Source organism: Engraulis encrasicolus, chromosome 24, assembly GCF_034702125.1.
Source record: "Engraulis encrasicolus isolate BLACKSEA-1 chromosome 24, IST_EnEncr_1.0, whole genome shotgun sequence".
NCBI lineage: Eukaryota > Metazoa > Chordata > Actinopteri > Clupeiformes > Engraulidae > Engraulis > Engraulis encrasicolus.
In genome coordinates this window covers 21,580,077-21,595,941 of record NC_085880.1, presented here as the reverse complement: position 1 = coordinate 21,595,941, position 15,865 = coordinate 21,580,077, and the positions used below count along the sequence as shown (strand labels likewise).

The 15,865-nt window shown below is 43.3% G+C and overlaps 2 protein-coding genes across 2 annotated transcripts in view; one reads left to right on the top strand and one right to left on the bottom strand.

Moving 5' to 3' along the window:
* The window catches only part of LOC134441522 (cGMP-dependent protein kinase 2), a 46,992-nt gene that overhangs the window by 28,079 nt on the left and 3,048 nt on the right, over window positions 1-15,865 (top strand). The window contains exons 14-16 of the mRNA XM_063191873.1: window positions 220-361; window positions 1,006-1,169; window positions 14,864-14,986. Of these exons, the coding sequence (XP_063047943.1) occupies window positions 220-361; window positions 1,006-1,169; window positions 14,864-14,986 (429 nt within the window). The remainder of the gene's footprint in view (window positions 1-219; window positions 362-1,005; window positions 1,170-14,863; window positions 14,987-15,865) is intronic.
* LOC134441034 (uncharacterized) lies at window positions 3,003-9,594 on the bottom strand. The gene is made up of 10 exons (XM_063191230.1): window positions 8,973-9,594; window positions 8,447-8,550; window positions 7,645-8,335; window positions 7,147-7,250; window positions 6,342-7,035; window positions 5,819-5,922; window positions 4,786-5,707; window positions 3,936-4,443; window positions 3,458-3,680; window positions 3,003-3,124 (listed from the first exon to the last, which is right to left on the bottom strand). Exons 1-9 carry the CDS (start codon window positions 9,543-9,545, stop codon window positions 3,472-3,474), a joined length of 3,909 nt encoding a protein of 1,302 aa, XP_063047300.1. The 5' UTR covers window positions 9,546-9,594; the 3' UTR covers window positions 3,003-3,124; window positions 3,458-3,471.

The window sequence follows — 15,865 nt, the reverse complement described above, 5'->3', positions numbered from 1 at the left end:
CTTGGATTAGCATCAGAACTTTTTTCAACCATTCCATCACAAAACAAATAGCTAATGATGTCTGGCAACATTGCTCAAGAAGTTGCATAGTGCACTGTACTGTAACTCTTTTATGTACTGTACAACTTTCCTTTAAAAGCATCTCCAGAAAGTCATGAAGCCCACTGTAATGCTATATGCAGTTATACCTCAGCATTAAGGTACAGGTTTTCTTGGCAGGAGCTGCTTTGAGGAGCCCACTGCTCGCTTCTGCATCGGGTGTGTGCTGGAGGCCTTCGACTACCTGCATGGTAGAGGCATCATCTATCGGGACCTCAAGCCTGAAAACCTCCTGCTGGATGCTGAGGGCTACGTGAAAATGGTAATTACGGTACTTAATTACACATGTTCTCTGCTTTGTGATTTACCCGATGTCAGATTTTTCTTTGCAGATTTAAGGAAGTTTGTTTCACAATCTGGTACATGACTGATGCCAAGTCATTGTCAGCTTTATTTAGCCACTTTTATTTGAAAACAAAGGGCATCCTGATCGAAGACAATTGTTTAGTAAAGGGCTCATATCCACAGTACAACCCATTTATCACTTTATTTAGTGTAAGTGAAAGCCCATTGGGAAACTCCAGCTCCCATTGTCATTGTGACACAGCACTCCACAACACACAAGTGAACACTGCACACTACAAAATTGTATTCATGCCTCACCCGTGCAAGGGGGCAGCCCTCAATGGCGTCCATAGGGAGCAGTGCGGTGGGCGGTACCATACTCAGGGTACCTCAGTCATGGAGGAGGATGGGGGAGAGCACTGGTTGATTACTCCCCCCACCAACCTGGCGGGTTGGGAGTCAAATCGGCAACCTTTGGGCTACAAGTCTGACGCCCTAACCGCTTACCCATGACTGCCCATGAATCACCATTGTTGTGTGTGTACATGTAGTGTGTATCCTCTTGTCACGTTTTGATTTCCGTTTCCACTTCCTGATCTCTCTGTGTGTTGCCCTACCCAGGCAGACTTCGGCTTTGCGAAGCGCATTGGTCTGGGCAAGAAGACGTGGACCTTCTGTGGCACGCCGGAGTACGTGGCCCCCGAGGTCATCATGAATAAGGGCCACGACTTTGGGGCCGACTGCTGGTCGCTCGGCATACTCATCTTTGAGCTGCTCATCGGCAGGTGATACACTGACTATTAATGTGTGTATTAATTATGGCTTGTCTCTGTGTGTGTGTGTGTGTGTGTGTGTGTGTGTGTGTGCGCGCGCGCATGAGTGTGTGTGTGCGTGTGTGTGTGTGTGTGTGTGTGTGTGTGTGTGTTGCGTGTGTGTGCACGTGTTATGTTGCAAAAATCAATAACAATCTGAAACATGACAGACTTAAGAATAGACTGATATCAAGTCAAGTCAAGTAGGTTTTATTGTCAATTTCTTTACATGCACTGGTCATACAAAGAATTTGAAATTACATTTCTTGCTTTCCCATACAGACATAGACTAATTAAGGTAAGGACATAGACAGTATAGACATAGACAGTACTTATACATGGACTTAAGACAGTATGGACATAGACAGTGCTCATACAGACATTTAAAGTGCAAGACTGGACAACAGAAGACTTGTAGAGGACATACATTAAGAGGTATTTGTTGTGTTTTTGTGCTTTTCCTAAAAAAGTCCTTTATAGCGTTCTGACATGGTAATAGTAGCATTTTGAAGAAAATAAATATAAAAAGGTCTGTCAAGTACACCAGCAGCAGTGTGTGTGTGTGTGTGTGTGTGTGTGTGTGTGTGTGTGTGTGTGTGTGTGTGTGTGTGTGTGTGTGTGTGTGTGTGTGTGTGTGTGTGTGTGTGTGTGTATGTGTTTAGTGCAGGTAGAAGGTGCGGTGTGCGTCTTGTGTGTGTGTTCGTGTGTCTGTGTGAGTGTGAGTGTGAAAACACAAAGCACATTCCTGACGTTTTGTTAAATTATGTTCGGTAGGCTTTAATTCCTCAACACAAAAGGACAGCTGCATATCAGCTGCATATCATTCTGGCAAGGAAAAAAACTCCTGTATGACACCTCACACATAAATACAGCATTGCAGTAAGTAGGGGCAGTTTCACTCCTAGTCCCCTTTAAGTGAACTGAACTCTGTCCTCTTTAAGGCCATTTTCACAACTAGTCCTCTTTAAGTGAACCGAACTCAGTCCTCTTTAAGTGGACCTAAAAGTGAACTGACAGCAAAAGGACTCCGTTCTGTTTTTATTCATATTGTGAGTTTATTGAATAAAGAACTCACTGATCTTGTTGGTCTTGTTAGGCTTTTATGGTGTGTCACTCTTCATTTTATCACTCTTGGCCCTCTAGAGCACTCCTTAAGTGATTGCAGCTAGTCACATGTGTAACTTGTCAGAACTTATAAGCGAACCGAACTAAGACCACGTCAACTAAGGTCTCGGTACGATTCGCTTCCGAGGGGTCTGGATATGCTTTGGAGTGTTCACATATGCGGCAAAAATGCTGAGTCACTAGTCTGAGTTCGCTTAGGCAGCTGAAAGGGACCAGGTGTGAAAACACTGTGAGTGAACCGACAGCAAAAGGACTCAGTTCTGTTTTTGTTCATATTGTGAGTGCATTAGAAAAAAAAACGGCTAATCTTTCTGGTCCTGTTAGGCTTTTATGATGTGTCAGTCCTCTTTTTGATCACATCAGGTCCGACATTTTTAATGACATGCTACTTTAACTACTCACAGTCAACAATACAGTTGAAATTTCAGAATTGATGTGCGCACTCGAGTACAAGTGAGTTGCCATTGTTGCCTGAAACAACTGTAGCTTTTTGCTTATTTTTACCCTTCTCTACTACGTTTAAAGTTTGACTACGTAACATCTCTGTAAATCTTGCGATCCTGATTGGTCCGTCCGTCCACCTAGAAGCTGGCCGAATTTTATAATGATATATACTTAGCAAATTACAAGAATTACAGACACAGGAATTATTTATGTAATATTTATTAATAATAACAACAAAAATAATGCCTGACAAAAATAAAAAATAATCATAATAATAAAATAAAAGATAAGTTGTTGTTTTTTGCCCCACTGCCTTCAAAATGTTCTTCGTCTTCTTCCAGCGTAAGCCAAATGCACCACTGAAATAAAAAAAAGTAAACGTTTTAGTTTTTTGTACAGTAGAATCAGTAAATAGTAGTAGTTGATGGATCATAAAGTACTCATCGACTTGTTTCAAAGTAGCTACACTGTAAAACATCGCTCATTTTAGTACGAACTCTTAGTACCAGGGGCATACCAGCAAATTGTGGGTCGTATGTACAATCCGTTCCAATGGACCCCTCCAGACATATACATGTATCTACACAAATCATTCACTGTGTGGGGCCCCCTACACATGGGACCCTGGTGGCTCGGTCATACGTTACCACCCTGTAAGACATCCCTGATAAGAACCAAAGTAGAATACAAACCTGACAATCCCTCTTTACAGAAGGTCCTCACAGAACCACAAGTCTTGGGTTTCCCTGTCAAAGCTCTCCTCTTTCTCCATCCTTTGAGCCCTCTTCTGGGCCCGTTTGGCCTCCCATTTCAGCAAGAAACTCTCTAGGCGCTGCCGCATATCCTCAGCCCTCAACAACGCCTTCCTCTTCTCCTGCTCCCTCTCTGATCTCCACTGAATATTTGTACAGTACCCTGATGAAACAATATATGGCCATTTAGTGCCTGAATGCAACTGTATAGGACTTTGTTTTTGTTTTGTTTTAACAAAATATAGTCATTGGAGTTTGAATATTTTATTAATTTTATATTGAGCTACGTTGACAGTGAAATGTAAGATACATACATGAGATCTTTTCATATAGATAAAATACATTACATACCTGAATGATGGTACTCTAAAGCACTTATAATATATACTATGAAAAATTGGAATTTGCCATATCTTACATGGTGTGTATAGCTCGTCCCCCTCCTCCTCCTCTCTCTTGAATGTCTTTTCGATCTTCTTGCTGAGGTAGTCCTTTGCCTTCCTGTTGATCCATTTAAGGACCCTCCTCCTCACACTCTTGTCATTCACGTTCTCATAATCCACATCAGCTGTTTCATGCTGTGATAATGAGGCGGTCTCGGATCTGCCATCTCCGTCTTCACCACCACTGGCATCTGAACAGCAGGCCAAGAGGTTCACCAGAGAGGGACTTTTTTCCAGGGTCCCCTGGTCCTTTGTGTCATGCCATAGGTTGTCAGCATCAGCACCCAGTGAAGGACAAATAGGCACCACAGAAGGACTGTTGCTGTTGTGGGTTGCTTGGTCTTCTGTGGTGTCTTCCCTGGCCTCCCCCTGTTTCATGGCATTTTGTTCATCATCTTTGTGAGCTGAGAATGAGAGGATTTGGCTAAAGGGGTGGGTGTCAGCCCGGCGTGCTGATTGTACCTGATCTTCCATAGATTCGGTCTGTAACACACATTCATCAGTTCAGTCATACATTGTGGACAAGGAAAACAAATGATGCAAAAAGTATGGTTAAGTATTCAGACATTTGTTTTCTCAGAAATGTAATAAATGTGACCAGGACCCCCTGGCAGAGAGAACTCCACAGGTTTTCCTTACAAATCTAAATCTTATAAGCAAGTTGACACTGTCATGTATTTCTATATGTATTAATACCTTTGTAGAGTCTCACCACTGAAACAAAATGTCATTTACATAATGATCAACATCTAAATGAATCAACTCATGTGCTGTCCTGAGTATCAACTTGACAAAATGATCATTCTAGCTTTTTTGAATTTCTACCTGATGCTTATTTTCTGCCCTCTGCACTGCATTCTCCAATTGCTGTTTCATAGTGCTCTCTCCATTGGGTTGTCTCTGTGGCTCTTGCTCTACATCAGGGCATTCATCTTTCAATTGCTCTTCTTCTCTCTGAATAGTTTGGCTGCAAAGCTTGTGTGGACCAGCTGTTGTTTCTGTGCACTCATTTGTCTTTGTGTTAGATTTTTGCTGCTGTTCTTTTATCAGCCTTACTAATTCCTCCTCCGCTCTCTCATCATTATCATCATCAGTGCTGTTGATGGTCCATGGTGCAGGCATGCCCTCCCTCTGTTGCAGTCTGTGAATCTGGAGAGAAAGAGTCTTCTCCAGCTTTTGGAGCCTCTTAAATTCCTTCTTCATCCCTTGCTTTGTCAGCCCCCAGCTCAGCTGAGCATCACATTTGTCCTGCACTTCCTCTTGCAGCAATTCCTCTCTCTGTCTGCTCTCATATTTCCTTGCAGCCTGGTCTAGCCTTCTCTGCAGCTCCATCACGTTCTTCTCCTCCACCAGTAGTCTGAGCTCCCTCAGTCTCTCCTCTTCTCTCTGTCTTGTGCTGCCTCTCTTAAGAAGCCGTTTAGCACAGCAGCGACACAGTCTGAACATGACAAACCGGCGTGTTGGGGTCCCTTCACCGATGTCAGTCGGGTATTGCTGAGGAAGGCCCACTGGGTAGACTGTGTTGGTGATGGCTGCTCTCGGCTGTTCCTGTGCAGGGCCACGACTTGCCTTACTACAGCCAAGCAGTTGACGTTTCCTGGCCATGCGGTCACGCTGTTTCTTGTTCATGGCCTGCTTGGATTTTGGGAGGTTACTGTATTCTGGTGCCTTCGGGATTTCGGAATAGGTACGTGCACGGCCTGACTGACCGCCCTTTCTGCCTTTGGAGGAAGGTGGACTCGCAACACTGTAATTCGTGAAGAAAAGATCATGCCATGAAAAATAATATAAGGAAGGTCATTAAATGGGTTCAAAACATGCACGTTATGATGATGTGTCTGTCACAAGAAGGACATACCTGAAAGTGCGGTCATTATCCTGTGTACCATCAGACAGGATTTGTCTAAAGGGGTGAGTGTCAGCCCGGCGTGCTGATTGTACCCGACCTTCTATAGATTCGGTCTGTAACACACATTCATCAGTTCATCAGTTCAGTCATACATTGTGGACAAGGAAAACAAATGATGCAAAAAGTATGGTTAAGTATTCAGACATTTGTTTTCTCAGAAATGTAATAAATGTGACCAGGACCCCCTGGCAGAGAGAACTCCACAGGTTTTCCTTACAAATCTAAATCTTATAAGCAAGTTGACACTGTCATGTATTTCTACATGTATTAATACCTTTGTAGAGTCTCACCACTGAAACAAAATGTCCTTCATAATGATCAACATCTAAATGAATCAACTCATGTGCTGTCCTGAGTATCAACTTGACACAATGGTCATTCTAGCTTTTTTGAATTTCTACCTGATGCTTGTTTCTGTGCACTCATTTGTCTTCGTGTTAGATTTTTGTTCCTGTTCTTTTATCAGCCTTACCAATTCCTCCTCCGCTCTCTCATCATTATCATCATCAGTGCTGTTGATGGTCCATGGTGCAGGCATGCCCTCCCTCTGTTGCAGTCTGTGAATCTGGAGAGAAAGACTCTTCTCCAGCTTTTTGAGCCTCTTGAATTCGTTCTTCATCCCTTGCTTTGTCAGCCCCCAGCTCAGCTGAGCATCACATTTGTCCTGCACTTCCTCTTGCAGCAATTCCTCTCTCTGTCTGCTCTCATTTTTCCTTGCAGCCTGGTCTAGCCTTCTCTGCAGCTCCATCACGTTCTTCTCCTCCACCAGTAGTCTGAGTTCCCTCAGCCTCTCCTCTTCTCTCTGTATTGTGCTGCCTCTCCTAAGAAGCCGTTTAGCACAGCAGCGACACAGTGTGAACATCACAAACCGTCTTGTTGGGGTCCCTTCACCGCTGTCAGTCGGGTACTGCTGAGGAAGGCCCACTGGGTTGACTGTGTTGGTGATGGCTGCTCTCGGCTGTTCCTGTGCAGGGCCACGACTTGCCTTACTACAGTCAAGCAGTTGACGTTTCCTGGCCATGCGGTCACGCTGTTTCTTGTTCATGGCCTGCTTGGATTTTGGGAGGTTACTGTATTCTGGTGCCTTCGGGATTTCGGAATAGGCACGTGCACGGCCTGACTGACCACCCTTTCTGCCTTTCCTGAAGGTACGTGGACTCGCAACACTGTAATTCGGAAAGAAAAGATCATGCCATGAAAAATAATATAAGGAAGGTCATTAAATGGGTTCAAAACATGCACGTAAGGATGATGTGTCTGTCACAAGAAGGACATACCTGAAAGTGCGGTCATTATCCTGTGTACCATCAGACAGGATTTGGCTAAAGGGGTGGGTGTCAGCCCGGCGTGCTGATTGTACCCGACCTTCCATAGATTGGGTCTGTAAAACACATTCATCAGTTCATCAGTTCAGTCATACGTTGTGGACAAGGAAAACAAATGATGCAAAAACTATGGTTAAGTATTCAGACATTTGTTTTCTCAGAAATGTAATGAATGTGACCAGGACCCCCTGGCAGAGAGAACTCCACAGGTTTTCCTTACAAATCTAAATCTTATAAGCAAGTTGACACTGTCATATATTTCTACATCTTTGTAGAGTCTCACCACTGGCACAAAATGTCCTTTACATAATGATCAACATCTAAATGAATCAACTCATGTGCTGTCCTGATGGTCATTCTAGCTTTTTTGAATTTCTACCTGATGCTTGTTTCTATGCACTCATTTGTTTTCGTGTTAGATTTTTGCTGCTGTTCTTTGATCAGCCTTACCAATTCCTCCTCCGCTCTCTCATCATTATCATCATCAGTGCTGCTGATGGTCCATGGTGCAGACATGCCCTCCCTCTGTTGCAGTCTGTGGATCTGGAGAGAAAGACTCTTCTCCAGCTTTTTGAGCCTCTTGAATTCGTTCTTCATCCCTTGCTTTGTCAGCCCCCAGCTCAGCTGAGCATCACATTTGTCCTGCACTTCCTCTTGCAGCAATTCCTCTCTCTGTCTGCTCTCATTTTTCCTTGCAGCCTGGTCTAGCCTTCTCTGCAGCTCCATCACGTTCTTCTCCTCCACCAGTAGTCTGAGCTCCCTCAGCCTCTCCTCTTCTCTCTGTATTGTGCTGCCTCTCCTAAGAAGCCGTTTAGCACAGCAGCGACACAGTGTGAACATCACAAACCGTCTTGTTGGGGTCCCTTCACCGCTGTCAGTCGGGTACTGCTGAGGAAGGCCCACTGGGTTGACTGTGTTGGTGATGGCTGCTCTCGGCTGTTCCTGTGCAGGGCCACGACTTGCCTTACTACAGTCAAGCAGTTGACGTTTCCTGGCCATGCGGTCACGCTGTTTCTTGTTCATGGCCTGCTTGGATTTTGGGAGGTTACTGTATTCTGGTGCCTTCGGGATTTCGGAATAGGCACGTGCACGGCCTGACTGACCACCCTTTCTGCCTTTGGAGGTACGTGGACTCGCAACACTGTAATTTGTGAAGAAAAGATCATGCCATGAAAAATAATATAAGGAAGGTCATTAAATGGGTTCAAAACATGCACGTTATAATGATGTGTGTGTCACAAGAAGGACATACCTGAAAGTGCGGTCATTATCCTGTGTACCATCAGACAGGATTTGGCTAAAGGGGTGGGTGTCAGCCCGGCGTGCTGATTGTACCCGACCTTCCATAGATTCGGTCTGTAACACACATTCATCAGTTCATCAGTTCAGTCATACATTGTGGACAAGGAAAACAAATGATGCAAAAAGTATGGTTAAGTATTCAGGCATTTGTTTTCTCAGAAATGTAATAAATGTGACCAGGTCCCCCTGGCAGAGAGAACTTCACAGGTTTTCTTTACAAATCTAAATCTTATAAGCAAGTTGACACTGTCATGTATTTCTTCATGTATTTCATACCTTTGTAGAGTCTCACCACTGAAACAAAATGTCCTTTACATAATGATCAACATCTAAATGAATCAACTCATGTGTTGTCCTGAGTATCAACTTGACACAATGATCATTCTAGCTTTTTTTAATTTCTACCTGATGCTTGTTTCTGTGCACTCATTTGTCTTCGTGTTAGATTTTTGTTGCTGTTCTTTTATCAGCCTTACCAATTCCTCCTCCGCTCTCTCATCATTATCATCATCAGTGCTGTTGATGGTCCATGGTGCAGGCATGCCCTCCCTCTGTTGCAGTCTGTGAATCTGGAGAGAAAGACTCTTCTCCAGCTTTTTGAGCCTCTTGAATTCGTTCTTCATCCCTTGCTTTGTCAGCCCCCAGCTCAGCTGAGCATCACATTTGTCCTGCACTTCCTCTTGCAGCAATTCCTCTCTCTGTCTGCTCTCATTTTTCCTTGCAGCCTGGTCTAGCCTTCTCTGCAGCTCCATCACGTTCTTCTCCTCCACCAGTAGTCTGAGTTCCCTCAGCCTCTCCTCTTCTCTCTGTATTGTGCTGCCTCTCTTAAGAAGCCGTTTAGCACAGCAGCGACACAGTGTGAACATCACAAACCGTCTTGTTGGGGTCCCTTCACCGCTGTCAGTCGGGTACTGCTGACGAAGGCCCACTGGGTTGACTGTGTTGGTGATGGCTGCTCTCGGCTGTTCCTGTGCAGGGCCACGACTTGCCTTACTACAGTCAAGCAGTTGACGTTTCCTGGCCATGCGGTCACGCTGTTTCTTGTTCATGGCCTGCTTGGATTTTGGGAGGTTACTGTATTTGGATATATATATATATATATATATATATATAAGTTATAAGCAACTTGACTCTACATTTCCTGCTCACAATAGTAGTACTTTAGGCTATATTATATATTTTTTGAATACCTTTGTAGAGTCTCACCACTGAAACAAAATGTCCTTTACATAATGATCAACATCTAAATGAATCAACTCATGTGCTGTCCTGAGTATCAACTTGACAAAATGATCATTCTAGTACAAGAATCCTACTCTTCCATGGGAACCACTATGACATCACGTCAACCATCTACATTCTGTAGCTGCTGTTCTGTCATGGGAACCATTATTGAGTTATAGAATTCATCTCAACCAGTATTTATGGACCAACCTGGCAATTCCTCCACATGGTAGTTAGTTATTCTACAGTTTACAGTTTTTCTCGATTGGTTTGGCTAATTTCTCGAAACTGAGATGACATTCTCAAAACAACACGGAAAAATCCCCAAACCAACTTGCAATTTCCCAAAATAGAATGGCATTTTTCATTGCTTTCATCAGATATCAAATGCTTTGTACATTTCTCAAATGTTTAGTACATCTCTGCAGATGGCTATGTACAAATACTCTTCAGTTGACACATTCAGCATACATTTAGCACATTTTCCAAATAAATTGACCTTGCTTATCTAAACGAATGAGACAATTCTCAGTGTAATGGTTGCCCTCTCCAAAACATGTCAGCATTATTTCATTGTGTAAATCATCATATGCAAAGTGGTCTACACAATCCCCAAAACAGTCAAGGACACCATATTTTAAGAATTTCATGACAGTGTTCAACAGGTCAGATGGTATTGTAACTTTACTAGTTAGTAGAAAATAATTTTACAACCGTGTATACTACAGTTTCCTCTGTAATTTGGCTAATTTCTTGACATTTTTTCAAACAACATTCTGTTTTGAACAATTGCTAGTTGCTTTGGCATTTGTCCATGTTATTTTGAGAATGTTATCTCTGTTTTGAGATATGAGCCAAACCCATGAGAAACCTGTGATATATGGGCATTACTTTCTGCATATGAATTTACAGTAAAGAAAGTTACTGATAAATGTCCTTGGTAAATTGTCTGTGTTGTAAAACGTCAATGGTTTCACTCACTTTTTCATTTTTATACATAGTCGAAATCTGTTAGCTGAACGTAGGTAAAACACCTAACCATTTTGACTGGCATTGCTTACACAATGACAAAGGGACACAATGTATTTTGGGGGTACTGATGATATATGTGGGGAAGAAATTTAGTTTTGACACATGGGTAAACTGTTTTGGGGGTGATATGAGCAAGTGATGAGGATCCATGTAGTTATGCTGAAACATCCAGTTTATTTTGACAGAAGGACTAAATGAATGCAAATGAGCTAAAGCAATTGAGAAGGATCTATGCCATTTTGATGGTACTGACTATTTATATGTGAGACGGTTTAGTGCTGATGCAAGAATGAGGTGTTTTGGGAGGTATATGACATTTTGCTAGTTATCTGAACTGTTGTGCAGAAGTGTAAGAATGTTTGGGCAAATGACCCAATGGTTATAGGAATGTCATCTCAGTTTCAAGAAATTAGCCAAACCAATCGAGAAAAACTGTAAAGTTAGGCTAACAAATTGATGTGCTGTATCAAGAGGCTGCATTCATATCTTGCAGCATCTATTGAAATGGTCTACAAGCTTGGTTTAGTTACAGACTTGAATTAATTAATATGAGTCTTGTCTACAGAATGAGTGTCCCCTAATTATTAGGTTAGGCCTTTCTCTTTCCTCATTCCAAGGCCACCCTGATACAACATTAGGACCCCTCAAGACTTTTTTGAATATTCTGTAGCAAGCAACTTGACTATAAGCAACTTGACGCTGTTATGTATTGCTACATTTCCTGCTCGCGATAGTTGTACTTAAAAGCTGGGCTTTATTTTGAAAAAAAGTTAGGCCTACCTTTGTACCGTAGATTCTCACCACTGAAAAAAATGTCTTTGATGATCATCATCTAAATGAATCAATCCATGTGCTGTCCTGAGTTTCAACTTGACAAAATGCTCATTCTAGTACAAGATTCTGTTATAGGCCTACTCTTCCATGGGAACCACTATGACATCACGTCAACCATCTAGATCCTGTAGCTGTCATTCTGCCATGGGAATCATTATGACATCACTACTTGCATCTCACCTGTCACTGTCTTTGGACTTATTTGTATCATGTCTTTACTTATTACTTATTTTATTTTAATTCCTGAAACACAAGTGACCTTTTTCCAAAGAGGTTTTGGGCCATCCCCCTCCTCCTGCCTAAGGGAAAGTTTGCAAAACTAATCTAAGTAATGACGCATTTTAAGACATTGTTGTGGTTGGAGGCCTAGAGATGTCATTTGTGTGTGTGTGTGTGTGTGTGTGTGTGTGTGTGTGTGTGTGCGTGTGCGTGTGCGTGTGTGTGTGTGTGTGTGTGTGCGTGTGCGTGTGTGTGTGTGTGTGTGTGTGTTTGTGTGTGTGTGTGTTTGAGAGAGGTGGGGTGGGGGGGAGGTCACATCCTGTGTTATTTATTTATAGTTACATTTTTGTAAATATTTAAACGGCATGCCGATTATCGTCGACTTTCAAATCTCTTCGAGACTCGGTCTGACCAAGAGCATAAGAATTAACAATTCCCAAACCGCATTGGTTTGCTAATGGTTGTTTGTTTCCCGAAAGTGGGAGGAGTTCACGATTTTTCGGGAGCTCAGAAAGTACTTGCATTGCTCTTGACTTGACTAGTAGCAACGCTGAAGGTGTTGCGTCACTAGGAGGGCACGGCCTGGCTATGGGACAGCTGAAAATCATGTACATCATACAGTATTACACAATATTTAGTTACATATACACACAAGTTCAAGTACACAAGTACAGTATTTCGACACCATGCCAAAAACAGTTTGGAGCTGCAATACAACATGGTGCATTCCAGCTTGAATCAAAAACTCCTATGTCCTGGGGGTGCGGTGGCTCAAAGAGCTTAAACGCCATTGTGGTGTTCCAACACACAAGAATATTATTTTATATTGGTGAAATTACTTTTATTTTGGTACTGGTGAATAATGATTGCTTATTGGCTGTTCCCTGGGGCACAAAAGGTACTGCGCCACTACGCTCCCTCTCTCCTGCACCTGCTGTGTTAGGGGAAGCACAATGTGTACAGTGGCTATGGTTATCAAATAAACCACGTTTAGTGTTATCTTGCATATCCGCCTTCGTGTCCTTCCAGTTGTGTCCACGTGTGTGCAATACACCACAGCCATACCATTATATCAGCATCCCGGGTTCAGTTCTGGTCCGAGCTCCTTTGCCGATCCTTCCACTCTCTCTCTCCCAATCATTTCCTGTCACACTCACACACTGTCCTATCCTAAATAAAGGCATAAAAGCCCAAAGAATATGTTAACAAAAAAAAACAATGTGTCCACGCTAGCTCTAAAAATGCCCCAGAACACTTCAGTCCGCCACAGTAACTGCACTAATCATTCTAGTGTTTTCCACAAGCGTGACGTCCGTTAGCTGAGCAGACAACTGCCAACACAAATCAGGATGAGGGCATTGTATCAGCCTTTTATGGGCTCAGATACTCAATATAATAAATAAACCTAATGGCACACAGAGACACCTGCAGGATCTGAATGGGAGTTGGGGGATAATGTTATGTGCTGTTCTGTTCTTTGCTGTGCCTCGCGTGCGTGCGCGTGCGCACCTAGCAACCATTGTGGGGGACCAGGTGTCCCTGCTAAGGTAGGGAAATCCTCTCAATGGTACCAAATTGTGGCCCCCATAGATCTAGCAGTGTTTTTTTCTGGGTAGTTGTGTTGCTACTGTTAAAAGCTAAAGTGTAAAAAGAAAATATTTCCTCACTGACAGATTAAGGTTAGGGGTTGTTTTGGTCTGGGCACAGTTTAGCATTCTTTAGCCATTGGTAGGGTTAATATGAATGGAAGTCAATGGGAGGGCCTCACAAATATATATATTGGTGTGTGTGTGTGTGTGTGTGTGTGTGTGTGTGTGTGTGTGTGTGTGTGTGTGTGTGTGTGTGTGTGTGTGTGTGTGTGTGTGTGTGTGTGTGTGTGTGTGTGTGTGTGTTTTGAAGAGTGTAGAGGCAGCTGTGAGCAGAACAGATTAGTGTTGGAGGTGTGACAGCAGACAGTGAGCCCTCTTCACTGTGGCTCAATAAGCACTTCAGCACCACACATAGAACACTTGGCTCTGGCTCTCTCTCTCTCTCTCTCTCTCTCTCTCTCTCTCTCTCTCTCTCTCTCTCTCTCTCTCTCTCTCTCTCTCTCTCTCTCTCTCTCTCTCTCTCTCTCTCTCTCTCTCACTCACTCACTCACTCACTCACTCACTCACACTCACTCACTCACTCACTCACTCACTCACACACACACACACACTCACTCACTCACACACTCACTCACACACACACACACACACACACACACACACACACACACACACACACACACACACACACACACACACACACACACAATTTACTCCCTGACACCTGATGTATCATCTTAAGTTCGGCACATGTGTCCGTAAAAAAACCCTTACCCTTTTCAATTTTCATGCATCGATTTGGACTCAAGGGTGTCCAATTGTATTGCCTCAGCAACAGGGTTCATATTTTGCCGCTGTGGACAATATAGATGACAATATAGTCATTCCCAGAGAATAGTTCCACAAAATATTTTTTATCATAAATATAGTATTACGAACTACACGTACATGATGTTACTGAGAAGGGAGTTCAGTCCAGGGCACTATCGTGAGGATGTTTAAAGCCCTACTTTTAAAGATCTTAATGGTAGTGCTATACATGTTCCAGCTGCAATATCTGTGGGCCGCCTTCATGCCTAGACAATATTGAATTTCTACTTTTTTGTTGTTTTAGTTACAGAAACACCTTTATTCTTACGTGATCATGTTAAAAGCAGCCAACATGTTGAATTCTTTTTTAGATATTTTAAGATGTTGTTTGGTCTTTTTAGACTTTATTATGGACAGTATGATAGGTGGACAAGAAGCAAATGGGGAGAGAGACGGGGAGGGGTCGGCAAAGGACCCGGGCCGGGAATCGAACCGGGGTCAGCAAACGAGGGCCCTACCGGGGGGCCACAACAGGGCCAATGTGTTGAATTCTTAATTCTTATTGTCTTGTCTTGTCTTGTCTTGTCTTGTCTTGTCTTGTCTTGTCTTGTCTTGTCTTGTCTTGTCTTGTCTTGTCTTGTCTTGTCTTGTGCCTCTAGTCCGCCGTTCAGTGGTTCGGACCCCATAAAGATCTACACCATGGTTCTGCACGGCATTGAGAAGGTGGACTTCCCCAAGCGCATCAGCAAGCGGCCAGAGGACCTCATCAGGAGACTCTGCAAGTATGAGAGGGACACCTTCCTTTTCACATATAGGGTGCATTCCAATATGCAACCTTGCGTCCTCCACTTGTGCTTGTGGTCTCACATTTTGCTGATGCCCCACCTCCGTGGAGAAAACAATTACATTTCCCCACTGTCAGCCTAGCCAGAACAATTTTTGGGGGACTATTCTTCATTCACCATCCAGTTTGCAAATGAGAAACTGACTTCACAATTCAGCTTTTGCGAGGTATTGAAGTACAATGCTGTTGTCAGTGATGTCATCACAACGTATTTCTTCCTGGTACGAGGCCACAATCACAAGTGGAGGACGCAAGGTTGCATACTGAAACGCACCCATATACTTAAACCCATTAAGACATGGCCCCTGTCATAAACTTGCTGTCATCCGAATGCCAATGGCCAAGTTGTAATGCCTGCATCAAGTTGTAAGTTGTAATGCATGCATCCAGTTGTAAGTTGTAACGCATGCGTCCAAGCCAAGGAGGTCTACATAATACATTACTTACTGTATCATGCGTCCAAGCTGTAATACTAAAGGCCCGCTGTAATGTCGTAGTGCTGTAGTACTATGGTGGTTACATTTTTTCAATGACAATTACAGCGTTCCATCGGTGGAACTGCGTGCATTACCGCACAAATACACCTACTGCGACATGAGCGAGGCGAGCGACGGAAGTAGTTGACTTTGTATTGAGTCACGCGACAAAAGCAATTCTGGAGACTAGAGGCGATTCGCGAGACAAGAGTGACAGTTTGAAAGTGAAATCCTTTCAACTTTCTATGACGCGGTTCGGCGACCAGCCGCGACAGCCAATGACTGTATAGAGGTCAGTGACCACAGCCAATGGGAATGTTTGAATGCTTTGCCCTCTGCCT

Coding starts and splice junctions, on each gene's coding strand:
- LOC134441034 (XM_063191230.1), bottom strand. CDS start 9,545: ATGAACAAGAAACAGCGTGACCGCATGGCCAGGAAACGTCAACTGCTT. Junction 7,036..7,146: donor GATAATGACCGCACTTTCAG/GTATGTCCTTCT, acceptor TCCGAATTACAG/TGTTGCGAGTCCACGTACCT. Junction 3,681..3,935: donor GGACGAGCTATACACACCAT/GTAAGATATGGC, acceptor TTGTTTCATCAG/GGTACTGTACAAATATTCAG.